This window comes from Phoca vitulina, unplaced genomic scaffold (genome assembly GCF_004348235.1).
Source record: "Phoca vitulina isolate PV1807 unplaced genomic scaffold, GSC_HSeal_1.0 scaffold1, whole genome shotgun sequence".
Lineage (NCBI taxonomy): Eukaryota > Metazoa > Chordata > Mammalia > Carnivora > Phocidae > Phoca > Phoca vitulina.
In genome coordinates, this window is record NW_022589704.1 from 37,404,020 (window position 1) to 37,418,414 (window position 14,395).

Below are 14,395 nucleotides of genomic sequence, written 5' to 3' on the forward strand. Positions count from 1 at the left end.
GAACCTATAAAATTAAAAGGCTTTAAAAGGGTGGCAAAGCTCCTCCTGTTTAATAACTTATATTAAATTTTATAATATATATATATATATATATATATCCCCGCCCTAATTTTTCTCTAATTTCTTAAGTGGGATTAGCAACAACTTGTCCACTTTACTGGTTATTTGTGAAGTGCAACAGTGTTTGGAAATAACGTTGTAAACAAAACTCCTACCCAAATGGTAATTATTAAAAAGAAAGAAAAATGACCTTGAATTTCTGTGCGAAGGATGTGACTGTTATATGACTGTTTCCACAACTAACCACTGGAACAGCTGAGACAGATGCTAAGGCAAGCTTTCGTCGGGCACCAAGACACCTTCCGGTCGATTTGGGAAAATGGAATTGACGGTCTGAGGTTTCTTCCAGCCCTGAAACCCGTAGTGTTTCTTACAGTAACTATTAACGTCCTCGCACAATCCACTTTCCTCCAGGGCAAAATTACTCACTTTAAAGGCACCAAGATTGGCCTAGGCATTTTCTCGAGCCACCAGGAAAACCGCCTCCGGGCCCAGTCCTGGCTCCTCCCCCTCCCCCACAATGCATCTCTCTGTTCCATCTAGGTGGCTCCTCTGTCACGTGTCACCCGACGGAGCGCGCTCCCGCTTGGCGCATGCGCAGAGAGCATTCCCCAGCTATTTTTCTCCGTGGCAGCGGCGGCGAGCGGAAGTTCTTGGGAGCGCCAGTTCCGTCTGTGTGTTCGAGTGGACAAAATGGCGAAGATCGCCAAGACTCACGAAGGTAAGCCCTCTTCCTATGGTTATGTGTCTTCTCTGCTGCGTAGCCTGCCAAGACTCTATTTTCCTAGGTTTTTGCCTCGGTCTGTGGTTTCTTTTGTGGGGTGCTGCGCCCGCGCTTGGGGGTCCCGGTCGTCTCCTCCGCGCTAGCGGCGCAGGCCACTGCCCCACGTAATGGCGTCCTACTCATACATCGCTGGCAGGCGCTTTGTTCCGTGTTTGGGTCTTGTTCCTTCAGAGTTGCTTCTCTTTTCTGACCAGAAGGCCTCGTTCAAACGGCTCGCCAACGAGGAGTCCAGGGCAAGGGATCGGGGAAACGGGCGTGGAAGCCAAAAGTCTCACTCGCCTCTCGGAACTGTTGTCCGCACAGTTTGTGCATAGCAGAGTCAGGAAATCACTGAAATACGGCAGCCGCTTTTCAGGCAGCCCCGGATCGAGTTTAGCCTAACCGAGGCCCATTCCTCTTAATCTTGGTTAATTTATGTGTCTTCAGGCATCTAAAATACTTCGTTTTGTTGTTTTTTATACGAAGTGATTTGGGAATAAAGTCTAGTGGCTTTTCTTCCGTTGATCAGTTGTAGTATATTGGTTTTTTCCTTTGGAGACTGATTATTGGTGGAAGAAGGAAAGGCACATGAGTTTTATTAGTGGCCAAAGCTTTCGAGGTACTTGATCGTTTTGTGGAATACGGAGAATACAAAATTAGGGAAATGTTGAGAATAGGCCGGAGTCTTTTAGGGAGTATCCAGTACCCAGAAATGGCAGGAAATAGGGTCACTTCAGAAAAGATGAAGCATGGGAATTTGGAGGTGCATTCCTTGATTTCTGACGTGGAATGTGAAGTGTTCATCAAACGCGAGGCTTCCAAGAGTCACTTTTATTTCACTCGTTTCCAAGTGCCTGGCTCAGTATGAGTCTGTGAAGTAACAAAGAGTAAGGCCGTCAAAAGTTTTACAGGCTAATGGGGAAACAGATGTGTATACGTTTTTCATTCTTTTATGAGGCAAATTAGTGCTTAAATAGAAATACAAGCAGTATGTTGGGATCCTGGGTAACGGAGTGATTAATTTATGCTTAGGACTATTTCATAGAGGAGATGACGTGTCCCTGCCTAAAAGGATCAGTCCGTTTTAAATTAGGGGAGCACATTTGAGCCTGAGAGAACATCTTGTAAGAGGCAGGGAGTCGTGAAAAGTGTGTTTGAGTAGTGAACTGTGGCACTGCAAGGAGGGAAAATGTAGACGAATCTGGAAACATTGATTGGGACCAGAATGTGAATGACATCAAATAATTGTGTTACCCACTAGAACTGAAGTCCAGCTTTCTGCAACTTCTGAAACATGCTAATTAATTGGCAATGACTTTAATATTCTTCTTATTCTTGGCAGGTATTTAGATTTAAACACTGTTTTAACCCTATAGGTTTTTTTAGGCACTTACTCTTCTGTCATTAGACTAACTCAGACGTACCTTTTACAAAATAGTTAGAAAATGTAAAGATGTTGCTATTCTTGTTTGTTCAGGAGTAGATTGTTCATTTGGGGCATTCTGTGGCTTTGATTACTTGTTTGTTGTTACTTTTATCATAAGATACTTTTGGACAGGAAAATCAAAGTTTGGATCAGTTTTCCTGCTTTTTTTGAAGCCCAGTTAAAAGCTTTGGTCTATGGAATATTGAAATTCACTGGCCAGATTTGCTATTTTATTTGGAATCATGCTGTCAATATGAATTATGCTGTAAAGAAAGCCTAGGAGTATTCAGTTAATATCAGCATGCTGTGTACAAGACACTGTCCATCATTGTGAATATAAGATAGAAGATGATAAATGTTCAGTGGAAGTACACTGTAATATTTACATAGTTTCTTACTCCCTCATGATATTTTTCTTTTCTTTTTTTTTTTTTTTAAAGATTTTATTTATTTGACAGACACAGCGAGAGAGGGAACACAGCAGGGGGAGTGGGAGAGGGAGAATCAAGGCTTTTCGAGGAGCAGGGAGCCGGATGTGGGGCTTGATCCCAGGACTCTGGGATCATGACCTGAGCCGAAGGCAGACGCTTAAAGGACTGAGCCACCCGGGCTCCCCCTCATGATATTTTTCTAAAGAACTGTAGTCCTTTATGGTGCATCTCTGTTTCACTTAATAAGTCGTCTCTGATAACCTGGAGCAGAATTCTTGGTGGGGTTTTTTTTTTTTTTTTCTTTTTGGTGCTACTGTAGCTCTTTATAAATACTATATTAGACTATTCTATTGTGTTAAGGTTTTCTCATCCACTTTGAGATTGTTGTGTATAGGAACTATATCTTGGTATCCCCGGTACCTAGTGGCTAATGGGTACTGAATATTAACATTTATTGAGAGATTATATTGGAAATATTAAAAGTTTCACAGGAAGGGGTCGCTTAAACTGACTTTTGAGTGATTGGGTAGGTTTGGATACATTGTTTGGCTGAGATAGGTGGGAAGTAGGACTTATTAATATATTGGGGACCTTCTGAACTGAGAGGAAGAAATATTAGGTTAGCATCAAATTAAAGAAGGCTTTGAACACTGAGCTAGATATGACTTGGCTTTCCAGTGACTACAGAATAAAGTGCCTTACTCCTTCTCCCAGGTGGCAAGTTACTTCTGCATTTTAGGAAAGTCATTGTTTGCAGTGTGAAGAATGACAGTAAGACCAACAATTCTTTTAAGCTAGTGAAGTAGTTGATAGGAGGACTTGAGTTTGAACCTCACTGGAGTGACTTTTAAAAATGTATAGTATTTGTTTTATTTTTGTTTTAGAGTTGTCCATCATCACGTTGCTTTTTTTTTTTAAGCTATATATATTTTTTAAGATTTTATTTATTAGAGAGAGCGAGAGACAGAGGGAGCACGAGCAGGGGGAGGGGCAGAGGGAGGGGGAGAAGCCGATTCCTTGCTAAGCAGGGAGCCCGATGTGGGGCTTGATGTGGGGCTCGATCCCAGGATCCTGAACTCATGACCTGAGCAGAAGGCTGATGCTCAACCGACTGAACCACCCAGGCGCCCCCATCATGTTGCTTTTTTAAGTAAAGAAGATTATATAATCTTTTTATCCTAAGTAATGTTGCTCGTAAAGACTTTATTGTGTTTTGTAATTTATTTTTAAAGTAATGGGTGCATCAGTAATTTTTACTTGAATTTTGTGAATTAAATGCTGTATTCAAACTGAAGTAGGTTACTGTTCCATCCTATATGTTCTTTTCACAGGTTATTAGTTTCCATCATTGAGCCAAACTGATAACTGTTTTTTTTTTATGCTGTCTTACTCCTTTTGAATATTTTTTTTTTTTTTAAGATTTTTTAAAATTTATTTGACAGAGACACAGCGAGAGAGGGAACACAAACGCGGAGAGGGTGAGAGAGAAGCAGGCTTCCCGCAGAGCAGAGAGCCCGATGGGGTGGGGCTCGATCCCAGGACCCCGGGAACGTGACCTGAGCCAAAGGCAGACACTTAACGACTGAGCCACCCAAGCGTCCCTTTTTTGAATATTTCTGTTAGGATCAGCCCTTAACATCCTCTTTAAGCAGCCTGGTTGTTTATTACCCTGGTGGCTTATATTTTCCAGTATTGAAATCTAAAAAGAGCTAGACTGGTTCACATCAGTAAAATCTTTTGGACCTTTCTGCATATTAAGTTGTGTCAAGTGTATACAATTATTAATGTGCATAATCTTGCTGTCCAGCAGTTCACATATTGTTGACTTTGACAAACAAGGAAACACACTCTTTTTCCTCTTGGAATGGGGAAAATGCATTATCCTAAAATGTCATATATTGGCTTGTTTTGCCACTGTCTCTTGAATGGATTTTTGGGGGGATCACAAAGCTGAAAAAGGTTTCCCTAAATTTTTGCTTTTAGAATGTCTGGAATAGTCATCGTATTCTTCATTTTCTGAGATTTTTATTTTTCTGTGCTCAGAATACTTACTGTTTTGGTTTGTAGACTTCTAGCATGAATGTTGCTAGTAAAAATAAAAAGGAAAGCAAATTGCTTAAAGATTCTGAAAATGATTTTTCTGTGTAATTATTTAAGAATTGATTTAAGTAGTGCTAATTAGGGATTAATAACTTAGGAATTGATAGCTATAGTGTTCAGTAAAATAATTTACCACCATAGTTAGTTTTGGGGCTTTGTTTAAGGAAAAGGATGAAAGTTGGGATACACAGTATACTTGCTATTTTCTGGATGTCTTTTAGAGGTGTCATATGTGAGAAATCCTTGCTCACAACTTGATTCTGCCTGTTGGAGAATAGATAACACTTATGAACCAGACTAAGGTGTCAGTAAGTAACATCCAGGGGCTGTGCCTCTGTAACATGTAATGAATGGTGATTAGAACATTCAAAACAATCCAAATTAAAAATGAGGAATAAGACACATCAAGGAGGAGAAAATGCTGCATGCTGGATTAGCATTATCTGGGGCATGGAAAAAAGAAAAGGCATGGAAGTGGAAACCAGTAGAGAGACAGAATCGGTGGGGAGCAGTTAAACAGTTGCATCAGATGTGACCAGTGGTGTTTTGTATCAGAGTTTGATATTTAGGTCTTAGTGTAAATTATAAACAGTAGGTTGCGGCGCCTGAGTGGCTTAGTTGGTTGAGCGACTGCCTTCGGCTCGGGTCGTGATCTCAGGGTCCTGGGATCAAGCCCTGCATTGGGCTCCCTGCTCAGAGGGGAGCCTGCTTCTCCCTCTCCCTCTGCCTGCTGCTCTGCCTCCTTGTGCTCTCTGTGTGTCAAATAAATAAATAAAATCTTAAAAAAAAATAAACAGTAGATGTTGCCCATCTTTTAAAAGACCCCCAATTCTGCAGTATTCTTTTGAAGTCACACTCAACTCCCAGTTAAAACATTTGATGTATTTATGTCAAAAATGTTTGTAATTTTAGGGGCACCTGGGTGGCTCAGATGGTTAAGCGTCTGCCTTCAGCTTAGGTTATGATCCCAGGGTCCTGGGATCGAGCCCCACATCGGGCTCCTGACTCAGCAGGGAGCCTGCTTTTCCCTCTCCCTCTGTCTCTCCCCCTACTCACTCTCTCTCTCTGTCTCAAATGAGTAAATAAAATCTTTTTAAAAAAAGTTTGTAATTTTAATATTTATCACATTTTTTTCTGATTATAAAAGGAATGTAATTTTTAAGAAAATGAAGAATGGAAATCATTTTTGAATGACTTGAGATACCGAGTGGACTAGCTCACAAATTTTATTAATTCACACTGTTAATTAATATTAATCTTCTAGGGAAGGATTTGTTCTCTGATAGTTGATAGCATTCCTAGGATCAGAAATCCCCTTCAAAAAGAGAGGAATTTCAGTGGAATGATGACATTTATTTTCTGTAGGTCATTGGAGCAAATTTAGTTTTGAAATGTGTGTTTATATCTTAAACGTTTATTAGGATTTTACCTTACCATCAGTTAGCAAAATAAATAAAACTAGAAAAAGAAAAGTAATGACGAAGATTGAGAAGAATTGGGACTTTTAAGATTGAAGATATTTCGTAAAAGGGCTAAAAAAAAATTCTGTTTACATCCAGCAGAGGACTCCATTTCAGAGGAGAGAGAGCTTTTATTTTTCTGTTGCATGGGATCAGAGGCCTTGGTTTCAAGGGGCTAGAAGAAGAACCAAGAATGAGGAAAAAGGGCAAAACTTAGGAGAGCCATGCTTATATATTTTTTTAAACTTTTTTTTTTTAAGATTTTATTTGTTTATTTGACAGAAAGAGAGAGAGAGAGCAGAAGCAGGGGGAGTAGCAGGCAGAGGGAGAGGGAGAAGCAGGCTCCCCACTGAGCAGAGAGCCTGATGCAGAGCTCGAACCCAGGACACGGATCATGACCTGAACCGAAGACAGATGCTTAACCGAGTGAGCCACCCAGGCGCCTCTTTTTTTAACTCTCTATTGAAAACTGCAGACATACAAAAATAGAATAGTGAAATGAACCCCCCCATGTTGCACCTATCACCTAGCTTCAAAGTTATAAACATGGGCCCACTTTTGTTTGGTCCCTTCACCCTTCCCATTATTTTGAGGCAAATACCAGGCATATTATTTTATCCATATATTTTTCAGTGTGTATCTCTAAAACGTAAAAACTTTTAAAAAATAGGGGCGCCTGGGTGGCTCAGTTGGTTAAGCGACTGCCTTCGGATCAGGTCATGATCCTGGAGTCCCGGGATCGAGTCCCGCATCGGGCTCCCTGCTCGGCGGGGAGTCTGCTTCTCCCTCTGACCCTCCTCCCTCTCATGCTCTCTGTCTCTCATTCTCTCTCTCAAATAAATAAATAAAATCTTTAAAAAAAAAAAAAAAATACTATTATTGCACCTAAAATTAATACAAAATATCGTGTTCAATTTTATTGATTGCCTTATAAAAAATTTTTTTCCAGTTTGTTTGAATCAAGTTCCAAATAAAGTATAATCTTTATCTTCCTCCTCCATCTTTCTTTTTCCTTGCAGTTTATTTGTTGCAGCAGCTTTGTCCTGTAGAGTTTCCTATAGTCTGCAGGAACAGGGGAAGAGGGCAGAGAAAATACCCACAACACCTTCTTAGACTCTCCCACAACTACTGCTGCAATTAAGATGTCTGGAGGCCCACAAGCAAGGGAAGCGCCAAGAAAATTATTGGCTTTAGGAATGAACACGGTTCTGAAATCATACTTCAGGGTTAGGTTGGACCAGCCATGGCAAGGAAATCTTAACAAAGGATTTGCAAAATCAGGTGCCTCTCCCCCTATAATTTTAATGGCAATGAATGTACTGTCACAGTTCTTACAAAGATATTCCTATCTGAAATAGTTTTGCTTGAGTCCTTGTGATATTCGTACCTTAAAATAGGAATACCAACTTGAGAAAAACCTCATTCTCGACAGTTTACCCTCAAGGCTCCTCCTTTAGTGAGGCTCTTGCAGACTCTCATAAATACAAGTCAGATACTTTTTTTTTTTAGCGCACACGTACACACATGTGCGCATATGCAAGCAGTGGGGAGGGGAAAGGGAGAGGGAGGGAGATAGAGTCCTAAGCAGACTCTGTGCTGAGCATGCCCCACTAGGGGCTTGATGCCACGACCCCAGTTGCGATCTGAGTGGAAACCAAGAGTCGGAGGCTTAACCAACTGAGCCAACCAGGTGCCCCTAAATACAAGTCTAATACTTAACTAGTGCTTTGATTTCTTGTCTAAGACATCTTTTTTTTTTTTTAATTAAATCAGTACTAGACTGCCAACTCTGGGGATTTGAAGGACAACCCATAACTTCAGTTTTAAGATTCCAAATCTGCTCTCAAGATAGGGAATTCCTGCTTTGTTTTTAAGTTTTCAGCATCAGTAACCGAGAGTCCTATATATGCTCCCACTCCATAGATTTTACTGAAGATGGGAGGGTTGTGTGGGGAACAGAAGTGAAGCTTTCATCTGGAAATTCAGATAATTTAGAAATTCACATTAGATATATCTGTCTCCTGATAACTCCCCTTTTAACACCATAAAGCTGGAATTTTATTAATCTCATTTAGCTCCCAGCTTTTCTTCATTTTACTTGTTCTTTTAATTTCCTCCATTTCATCTCTCAAATGATTCTTCCTCTGTTATATGGAATAATTCAGCTGTCTTCTGTTCTCAAACTTACGTAAGTAAACCCACCAAAAGGACTTTGTAAGTTTTTTATAAAATTAACCATACACTCCTTTAAGACCCAGCAGACTAGATACTAATCTATAAGACTAGGTATTTACACAAGTACTATTAAATCCCATGTTTACATAAAAACCTGTACATGAATGTTCTTTAGCAGCCTTATTTGTAATCTTTACAAACTGCAAGCAACCTGGATGCTGTAGTACATGGAATACTACTTGATAATGAGAAATATTGATACACGCATCAAGAAGACTAGAATATTTATGGGTTCACATGGATTAGAGTGCCAGCTCTTGGCAGTCTTATGTGTGGCCATGAGGAGGTCCTAGTCTCTTCTTGTCCAGTCACTAGGAGACAGTATCCATTTTTCTTTATCTTCACATCTGAATGTCTCAACTACAGGGAGTCTGAATTGGAAAGGGATTAGGCAGGAACAGAGGATTTATTCATGTTGGTTATAATTGAAGTAGGAAGAGATTAGCATAAACATTTCCTCCTTTCTCTGTCTCCTCAAGTCTTTTATTTAACATTTTGGACCTCTGGTTATTCTTTTTGGTGTCTTCCCTCATTTTTTTTTTTCTGTTGTTGCTAACAAATCTTACACATTTGTTGTCAGAAATGATCTTTAGTTCGTATTTCAGAAAGTGCAGGAATACCTGCATACCGTAGCTATAATTTGTGTGAGACAGCTTTGAAAATAAGAAATTAGAGACAGCTTAGCCTTTCCCAGAGATGCAAAATGTTTATAAAATTTGGAAAAATTACTTTTAATGACTTCTACAGATTGAAAGTTACTTTTTTCTATTATTTTTTATTGTTATGTTAATCACCATACATTACATCATTAGTTTTAGATGTAGTGTTCCATGATTCATTGTTTGTGCATAACACCCAGTGCTCCATGCAGAATGTGCCCTGAAAGTTACTTTTTAATTATGAAATAGTGTAACATACAGAAGAGTACAGGAAAAAATATAATGTATAATGAACCCAATGTAATCCCATTGCTCAGATATACTGGTTCTTAATATTTTGCCGTATTTGTGCCACAGATTTTATTTATTTTGTAAACAAAATATCACAGTTACCTTGTTTATAAATGTAATGATACATTTGTTTGCTTATAAATATTTGAGTTTATTACGTTTCATATTTTGGCACAGTTTATTAAATAATTATTGAGTTTTCTAGTTTTTAATTCTGTCATTTGTGTAACTGCTGAGTGTTGTGGAAACTGTTGTCTCAGTTTTGTGGGTAATGTGACGTTTGTGTAAATGTGCTGCAGTTTACAGTGCACAAACAAGCTTTTAGGCTTTTTATCCATAGTTTCAAGCAGATACATAGCACCTGGTTTGCATGTAAACATTGAACTATACAACTTGTAGAAATTTAGTAATGAACTCCCTTCAGAATTAATTGACTACAAAGAGCTGCCTAGCCCCTAGGTAATTTTGTTGCTGAATTTTATTTAATAGGAATCCAGTCATGATACAAGGCTTTTTATACAAACGAATTCGATATTTTGAGTACTTTTGTAATTAGAAAACTCTCGTTGCCAGTCCTTACATAAAATCAGTAGGTAAGATTCAGTAGATTAAAGCAGTTCCTGAATAAATGTATTATCCAAATAAATTGGACTGGAAAAATCCTTTCAAAGGAAAATAAAACTGTGATGTATTAATATGTGTGTGGAGGAGGAGAGCAAACTGCACAATATGTATGGTATGATGCAGTTTTTTTGAAACAACACCCCTTTCCTATTTTTGGTGGTGGTGGTGGGGGTTGTTGTTCTATATGAGCTAGAAAAAAGTATAAACATGTCCTAAATTGGAAATTTTGGTAAGGGCAGGCCGGGGCTGGAAGTGGAGAGTTTCCTGGGGTGTTTGTTGCTAATGTAGAAGCCTGGGCTCTTCAGTGGGTGGTTCCAACTTAATGTATCTGAGGCCTGGATTCAGTCCTTGTAACAGGGGCCCCAGGTGATTTCAGTGTAGGTTGTTAGTAGACTAGACTGATGCTGTAGAGGGGAGATGGCAGATTATTTGGCTGGCCTGATTTACCCATTAGTGTGTCCTGTCTGGATCCTGATGGCAGTAGCATTTGTGGTCCAATGAAAGAACCTATTTACTTAAAAGTGATCCATGCATCTAGTGTTCGTTTTTAAGCCTCAAACATTTCAGAAATGCAAATGTTCAGAAAGAAAAAAAATGAAGGCTTTTAATCTCCACTCACCCCTTAGCCAGTCATGCTAACCACTCTGGTTTCTTCTGAATTTCAGGGCAAAAAATTCTTGGGGTGAGGGAAGGGACCAAATGTGGATTTAAAACTTTAAAAAAAATATACTTCAAACAGAAACAAAAGTAGAATAGTAAAATAACCCAGCTTACATCAGGATATTTCTGTTTGTGATTGATCATGGTGGGGGCCCCTGGCTGCCTGGGCTGCTGTAACAGTTTTGAGGGAAGAGATTCCGGAAAAAGTAGTAACTGTGGAGATGGTGGTGCTCTGGATACATGATAAGAATTTTGAGATGTGGTTACAAACTGGAGCTGCTAAAGTTCAGTGGTAAACCTGTTCCGTTATTTTGAGTTTCTGAGACTTGCTCCCACTTACTGGGGAAATGTGGTCCAGCTGCGCTTTGGACTAGATAATGTTATTACATTTTCTGCTTTAAACCACACCCATCTTGAACTACAGAGGGTTTTCTCCCTTTGCTGAGGGTGTGGGTTGGTTATTTGCATTGTGCCATTTGAATCTTTTTCCTTTTGGTCCTTGCAAACTAGTAAATGAGCTTTTTTAAAGTGCCTAGTGTCAAAGCGTTTTAATTCAGTTGAAGGGAACGAGCTGGCAAGAGTTAATTCATTCATGGAATGCTTAAGTGCTTCATGTTCATTATCTCATTTAATCCTTTTAAAAAAACACGTTGTAGGAAACTGGGACACAGAGGTGAAATAACATATTAATTAGTAGAGAAAGCCTTTATTTGAAGGCAGACATTTTGATTCCAGAGCTCAGACTTTTTTTTTCTTCAGACTCTTAATCATAAAACTAATGTCATGGGGGTTGCAGCCAAACAGGGTAGGGCTCTGAATTTCTAGGCTATAAAGAATTTAGACTTTATCCTTTATTATTTTACTTTTCAGAGTGTGATCCTAGGTGTTTAGGACATCGCCTGAGAACTTGTTAGGAATGCAGAAACTTGGGTCTGATCCAGGCCTACTGCATTTTAACAAAATCTATAGACAATTTGTTGCACATTCTAGTTTGAGAACCACTTTCCATAGTACTGTTGTTTTTGCATTTCTGGTATTGTTGAGTTGAAATGATCTTGAGTATTGTTCTTGGTCCCTAATGAACATTGACAGTATTATTTTTTCATTTGGGGAAAGGTTTGGAATTCAACAATTTAAACTTTGGTAACCTGTTCTAATTTGTAGTTGATGCAATGGTAAGCATCTCTTCTATGTACAAGTATTGTCTGTTGAGGTGTAGATGTATTAAGTAAATCAGTACTAGGTATAGTTCTACTAACTCCTTGTGTATTATAGTTATTTTAAAGTTTATGTGTTTAGAAGAGTACTTTGATAATTCCTACTAGAGAAATGCATTGTTTTGGGTCTCTTTGGAAAATTAAAGCCTATATTAACTTTCTTACAGATATTGAAGCACAGATTCGAGAAATTCAAGGCAAGAAGGCAGCTCTTGATGAAGCTCAAGGAGTGGGCCTTGATTCTACAGGTTATTATGACCAGGAAATTTATGGTGGAAGTGACAGCCGATTTGCTGGATATGTGACATCAATTGCTGCAACTGAACTTGAAGATGTGAGTTATCGAGTATACAAGAGTCAAGCATTTCTTTGATGAACAAAAATATAAGGGAATTTTCTGTTTTACTCATCTTACTTAATCTGGGAAGATTTGGGGGATTGGGAAATCGTTCTTTTGGAGGATAAAACTATTGAAGGTGTCCTTTCTCTCTAAGGTCCAGAAACTTCCGGAAGTGATCACTTCTTTATGTTAAAACTTTATGAATCTTTATGTTAAAACTAGTTTGTTTATCCAGCAAAGAACCTGCAAATCATTAACTATTGTAAAATAAATCCTGCTTGTTACCTCCTAAGCTCTATCTAGAGTAGCCAGCATGAGACGTTACTTTATTGTAGATAGCCATCTGTCCTTGCCACTTTTGACTTCCGATTTGTGTTTGATGCTGTGTTTTTCCCCTTGGCATCTTTTTTTTTTTTAAGATTTTATTTGTCAGAGAGAGCAAGTGCGCACAAGCAAGGGGACCAGCAGGCAGAGGGAGAAGCAGGCTTCCTGTTGAGCAGCGATCCCGATGTGGGACTCGATCCCAGAACCCCAGGATCACGACCTGAGCCAAAGGCGGACGCCTTACTGACTCAGCCACCCGGGCGTTCCATCCCCTTGGCATCTTAATAAGAATGGAATGTTTCTTGTTACTGATGCTAATAGCCTTTTTTAATTACTCTGGAGGATGACCGCGTCTTGTTTTGAAGTGCATCCCTCAAAGTGTTTTTATATAGTCCACATAGCTTATTTTGTCAGACCATTCCAAACATCCAGATTTGGTGAAGTGGCTGTTCATTTTTTGCGTGATTCAGTAATAAACGTTTTATGTATATAGATTTTATCAGACTTGTTTTTATGAAATGCAAACCACATTTTATTTTATAGTTGGCACATTTTTCTTTTAAGAAAAATTTTCAAGTTCCAAAGGTACAATTTCCAGAAGCTAAGGGGGATATTTTGATTTCATTTTTGAATAAAATAAATGAGGTGTTAAAATCTTGGGAGTTAATCCATTGTTGTATTTCTTATGGTAGTAAAGTAACAGTATAACATTGGTCTGTTTAAACATACTACTAGGGAAACAAATAACATTTAAAATTAATTATATTTTATTTGTGTGGTTAAAAATGGTTAAAAAAACATGAGTTAAAAAAATGAGGGGCACCTGGCTGCCTGAGTCAGTAGAGCATGAGACTCTTGGGGTTGTGAGTGTAGAGATTACTTAAAAATAAAATCTTTAAAACAACAAAAAGGAAACTGGAGAGTTCTAAATAAGCTGTTTGTAGTTTCCAAATTTGAAAAACAAATTTCTTTTTCTTTGAAGATTTTTATTTATGGGCGCCTGGGTGGCTCAGTTGGTTAAGCGACTGCCTTCGGCTCAGGTGATGATCCTGGAGTCCCTGGATCGAGTCCCGTATCGGGTTCCCTCCTAGGCGGGGAGTCTGCTTCTCCCTCTGACGCTCCCCCCCATGTGCTCTCTCTCTCTCTCTCTCTCTTAAATAAATAAATAAATAAATCTTAAAAAAAAAAAAAGATTTTTATTTATTTATTTGTCAGAGAGAAAGAGCGCACAAGGAGGGGAGCGGCAGGCAGAGCAGGGAGAGGGAGAAGGAGGCTCCCCGCTGAACAAGGAGCCTGATGTGGGACTTGATGCCAGGACCCTGGGATCATGACCTGAGTTGAAGGCAGATGCTTAACCGACTGAGCCACCCAGATGTCCTGAAAAATTTCATTATGCTGTGAGAAAACAAAATGCTCAGGCTTTTTTTAGTCCATACCTACCTTATTTTAGTTAGCTTCCATAGAAATCATTCCTTGTTTAATGTTTTTAAAAGTAAAGAGAACTAAATTTAATTTCTTTAAAACGTTTGTGATTTGAAAGAAAACCTAGGTGTTTACAAGTTTTATGAACAAAGGTTTAGACACCACTTTGCCAGTAAATCTTTTGATACCATGTTGAATCTGTATATGCTTTTTAATTTTTACGTTCTGACATTTTGTTGGTGGTTTTTTGGGGGCATTTCATTGCAGGATGACGATGACTACTCATCATCTACAAGTTTGCTTGGTCAGAAGAAGCCGGGATATCATGCCCCTGTGGCATTGCTTAATGATATACCGCAATCAACAGAACAGGTGACTCTCCT

General features: G+C 39.0%; 1 protein-coding gene across 4 annotated transcripts in view; it reads left to right on the top strand.

Moving 5' to 3' along the window:
• SF3B1 (splicing factor 3b subunit 1) overlaps nt 1-14,395 on the top strand; it is a 61,435-nt gene that overhangs the window by 21,875 nt on the left and 25,165 nt on the right. For 3 of the 4 annotated variants that reach the window (XR_004299579.1, XM_032405602.1, XM_032405593.1), the window contains exons 1-3: nt 653-781; nt 12,094-12,260; nt 14,280-14,384. Coding sequence is in view for 3 of the 4 variants with exons in the window: in XM_032405602.1 (XP_032261493.1) it covers nt 754-781; nt 12,094-12,260; nt 14,280-14,384 (300 nt within the window). In the remaining variant the exon portion in view is untranslated. Of the gene's footprint in view, nt 1-603; nt 782-12,093; nt 12,261-14,279; nt 14,385-14,395 lie in introns of those variants that run through there. The other variant, XM_032405570.1, reaches the window with a different exon arrangement.